The sequence below is a fragment of the Labeo rohita genome, unplaced genomic scaffold, assembly GCF_022985175.1.
Source record: "Labeo rohita strain BAU-BD-2019 unplaced genomic scaffold, IGBB_LRoh.1.0 scaffold_1367, whole genome shotgun sequence".
Classification (NCBI taxonomy): domain Eukaryota; kingdom Metazoa; phylum Chordata; class Actinopteri; order Cypriniformes; family Cyprinidae; genus Labeo; species Labeo rohita.
This window is the reverse complement of record NW_026127524.1, coordinates 13565-18483: the sequence shown is the minus strand read 5'-3', so window position 1 is coordinate 18483 and position 4919 is coordinate 13565. Positions and strand designations below refer to the sequence as shown.

Sequence of the window (4919 nt, the reverse complement as noted above, 5' to 3'; positions counted from 1 at the left end):
CGCTGCCGCGTTCTGAACCAACTGCAAACGATGTATAGAGGAATGAGATAGTAAAATTGTAAAGGGTTCACAAACGTTCAAGCAGCCTGTATATAAATATAACTTACTAACTGCTTGTTTTCTTACAAAAAATCTCTAGCTCACTATCTTCTCTATTCTTTTTGTATTCTGTCTGTTTTCTTTTTATTAATTATACAATTCACCAAAAGCAAAGTAAAAATGCTTCTAATATTGGCCTGCTCTATTCCTCTTCTATTCTATCTCTTTTAATTTTATTTACATATCATTGGTCTTTTGTTGATTTTGATTGCTTTCATTGTCGTCATTTGTAAGTCGTTTTGGATAAAAGCGTCTGCTAAATGACTGAATGTAAATGTAATGTAAGGAATTTAAATAATGCCTGTATAAAATGTGAAAGAATGGTCAGTGCTATATAATGCATTGTGACAGACTTTGCCATTCATTTTCTGTACAAATCTTGACTAAAATCTTGTGAAACTTGACACAGACAGAGTCTTGGGCATTCTGAAGAAGTATGAATAGAAATCTTGCTGTAAAAACTCTGAAGGAATTTGAATAATGCCTGTTTAAATGTGAAAGAATGGTCAGCGCTATGTGACAGACTTTGCTTTTCATTTTCTCTAAAATTCTAGGAAAAAATCTCATGAAAGTTGACACAGACAGAGTCAGGCCCAGATAGCAAAAATCATCTGGCCCAGACCCATCGGAAGTTCTGGGCCGGATCTGCACAACGGACTCGGGCCGGTCTCCTTTGGCACAACGGGTCAGTACCGGCTCAGATCAGTTTTTCTGCATCTGGACCAGAACTGAGCCAGCTCCGGACCAGATGTGGACTTCTATATGGTGATTTGGCCCAAATGAGGGCCGGATCTGGGATGGTTCCATACCGGTTCTGGTCCAGTACAAAGCCGGTTCTGGTCCAGTACCAAGCCAGATCTGATCCAGTAACAATCCGGACCAGGGCCAGTACCATACTGGATCTGGTCCAGTAACATGCCAGATCTGGGCCAGTTAATTTTATATAGATATTGTAGTAATATATGTTTGCATATATTTACACACACACACACACACACACACACACACTCACCCAAATAGTATACATATCTAAAATGTCAAGCATTTTCTCTTCTGCGATTGAATATGTTATTCTCTTATGCTGCTGATATTTTTTTCTTCAAATAAAAAACAAAATCATGCACTTATTTATACATATAAATAGCTACTGTACTGAATATAATACCGCCTCTTAATCTAATTAACACAGCAGTCACTACTTCACTGTAAACATGCAGTAAAAATAAAATTGACATAACTTTCTACCTACTGTGTTTACATAATATTCACCAAGCTTGAAACAGTGCTACACAATCCGGATAATTACCACAAGGAAACTGTAATACAACAAACTTTCAACAAAACAATATGAACCGGGAGCTAATTTTTACTAACTAGTGTGACACAGACATTATTAACCAATATTTTCTCCATGTTTTTGGGCATTTGTTACATGTTTAGTAACAAGGAAGGTAGGGGAGTGATAGAATGGGGAATAAAATCCAATAAATATCTTGGGTCAGATGGGTTAATACACTAACATTTCTTGATCTATTGTTTAAACACAGTTTCAAAGAAAATTAAATTGTCAGTATACTTCATACTAATGAAAAAAAATCCATTCATTTTTACAACACTGTTTCAAAAAAAGTTTCGTTGTTGTCTAATATATATATATATATATATATATATATATATATATATATATATAGTATTATATGCCAAGCAACTCCCCTATGCATCAGGAATGATGGTTACATTAGATGGTTACATTACAGTTTTCTTTTTTCACAAATTCCATTTTTTCCATTTTAACTTTTCCTTTTTAATGGTTAAATTCAATTTTATTAATCAAAGAGCATGTCTAATTAATTAAAATCATAAAACTTATACCATTTCACATTCTGTGTTTTAGCATGTCTAATTATTTGAATGCATACTTAATTTATTCAAGTTTATTCTTAAAATAGCCTTATGAAAGATTTTTTTACCCTCAAAAATTCTGTGTTGTGTATTTAAAATGTTCTGGTTATCAAATGAAGGCATTAAACATTAATTTAATTTATCTTTAATTATTGAAATTTAAGAAAACTTGATTATAACCTGTGATTATAAAACTGTTTTGACGGATTGCTGTGTCTACCTTTACATTTCTGTGTGTGTATGATATAACGCTAGTTTTTCTAAAATGGAACGGTCAAATGCTCATGAAGTAAGTCTCAGCAGACACTGTTCATGTATTTATGTCCTCATTTAGTGAGACAACAGACGCTGAAATCATTGTGAGCGTCACAAACTCTTCAGTGTGTGTACTAAACAAAACCGCTCATCTGCTCCATTCATTAAAACAGAGACACGCAGAACATGTAGGATTCACATTTAAATGGTATTTTTGCTGCATAATATTTACAGATACTAGTCCATATTGCGGTTTGATTTAAGTGTGATGACCTGCTTTTGATTAATTCATTCAAACTTTGACAAATTCCTAACAATCCGCGTTATTCAGGATATTCGGTTTTTATGACTGGATTCCACGATTCTGTCGGCGTTTTCCGCATCGCGGAAATCATAGTGCCCTACTTTAGTAACCAAGATGCTATCGCTCTGAAACCACCTGCAAGTTACATTCTTAGCAACTCACAAAACAAACCACCAGCATATAAAAGAAACTACTCTCTCTCTGAACTTATTACATAAAGTATGTAAACAAACTTACAATTGTACTACACAATGGAGTTTATTCAATTACACATATTTTTAATGTATGATTTTGTATTGATATAAATAAGGTAAGCAATGTCTATCTCTGTGTACTTGTCTGTTTGTTGCTTTTCTTTACAACTATTCATCAGTCTACTTTACATAGGTGTACTGCAGGGCAAAACCAAATTGAGAAAGTCATTAAGATGAGTAGTCCTTTACAGTACATCTTAAGGCCCATTCACACCAACGATGATGTCTATAATGAAACAATAAAGATACAGTTCTAAAAAAAAAAAAAAAAAGTTTAGACAGCTATAACGATATATATATATATATCTGTAGTTATTAATGATCTACAGTATTCAGTGTGTAATAAACAGCTGTTTCACTCAATTCTGCTGAAATTCACTGCAGTCCCGTATCCAGATACACAGCCCTACTAGCAACCACACCATGTACCCTAGCAACCACCTTGTGTACCTTGGCAACCACATAGCAACAGCCTAGCCACCACTCCAATTACCCTAGCAACCATATGGCAACACCCTAGCAACTACCCAGAACGTATTATCAACCACACAGCAAGTAACTTAGAAACCATGTTGCAACAGCCTAGCAAGCACCTTAGCAACTACATAGAAATGCTCTAGAAACCCCCCAGAACATCCTAGACACTACATAGTAACACCCCAAAAAACCACATTGAGTGTCTTAGCAACTGCATAGCAACCACCCAAGTACCTTGGCAACTACATGGCAACTCCCTAGCAACCACCCTGAGTACATTGGCAACTGCATAGCAACTCTTTTTTTGACTGTCTGAATGTGTGTGTGTGTGTGTTTTCTAGTGTGGATCATGGAGGAGAATCCAGGATTACAGCAGGACTGAAGAAATGTACGTCTACAAACACACACACACACACTCACACAGCTGTAGTGATTGTTGTTGTGTTATAAATGTGTCTGTTCTTGTGTTCAGATGCCTGTTTTCTCACACTGGATCCAAACACAGCAAACAATAAACTCATTCTGTCTGAGGAGAACAGAAAGATGACATGTGTGGAAGAGTATCAGTCGTATCCTGGTCATCCAGACAGATTTGATGTGTGTCCTCAGGTGTTGTGTAGAGAGAGTGTGTGTGGACGCTGTTACTGGGAGATTGAGTGGAGTGGAGATTATGGTGTGTATATATCAGTGTCATATAAGAGCATCAGCAGGAAGGGACAGGGTAAGGAGTGTGAGTTTGGATCTAATGATCAGTCCTGGAGTTTGATCTGCTCTCCCATTGGTTACTTATTCAGACATAATAACATACAGACTGATCTCCCTGTGAAGCCCATCAGTCGTAGAACAGGTCGTAATATCTATAGAATAGGAGTGTATGTGGATGAGAGTGCAGGAACCCTGTCCTTCTACAGCATCTCTGACACAAAGAGTCTCATCCACACAGAACAGACCACATTCACTCAGACGCTCTATCCTGGGTTTTGGGTTAATTATGTTGGATCATCAGTGAAACTGTGTTGATGAATAAGAATAGACTGATGAGAGTTTTTACCCATAATGCTTTGAGCTGATGATGAATCAGTAAGAGTGAGATGTTATTGAGTCTCTTCATGACATTAATACTGCAGCTCAACTTCTGTCACTCAAATAACAGAATAAATGTGTGTCAGAAATCACCATATAGACAGAAACATCAGTGTGTGTACACTGTGTGCAGAATTATTAGGCATGTTGATATTCTGGTCATATTTTTTTTCCAAACACATTTTACCAATTCCAAACCACATCAGTCTTAGTAACTACTGTTAATTTTGTATTTGATCATTTATATGTGATGTATAATTGTCCGTGAAGGCTGGAAGTGAAAAACTCCTTATATTCAGGTGTGCAGGATTATTAGGCATGTTTTCGTTTACAGCTAAAATGAGCCAAAAAAGATATTTAACCCAGACTGAAAAGTCCAAATTATTAAATGCCCATGAGAAGAATGCAATACTAATGCATTACAAGAATTTGCAAAGTTAAGGCTTGACCATTGGACAGAGAAATGCTTGTTGAGTCTGCATGGTCAGAAAAAACAGGTGGAGAAGAAAAGATGCATGTTAACTGCAAAAGAATTAGGAATTAAG

General features: G+C 36.1%; 1 protein-coding gene across 1 annotated transcript; it reads left to right on the top strand.

The window, feature by feature from the left end:
• The first annotated feature begins 3608 nt into the window (after positions 1-3608).
• LOC127158158 (stonustoxin subunit alpha) lies at positions 3609-4489 on the top strand. The gene is made up of 2 exons (XM_051101311.1): positions 3609-3679; positions 3764-4489. Exon 2 carries the CDS (start codon positions 3835-3837, stop codon positions 4309-4311), a length of 477 nt encoding a protein of 158 aa, XP_050957268.1. The 5' UTR covers positions 3609-3679; positions 3764-3834; the 3' UTR covers positions 4312-4489.
• The last annotated feature ends 430 nt before the right edge of the window (positions 4490-4919 follow it).

Excerpts from the sequence above, each read along its gene's own strand:
- LOC127158158 (XM_051101311.1), top strand. The coding sequence starts at position 3,835 with ATGACATGTGTGGAAGAGTATCAGTCGTATCCTGGTCATCCAGACAGA.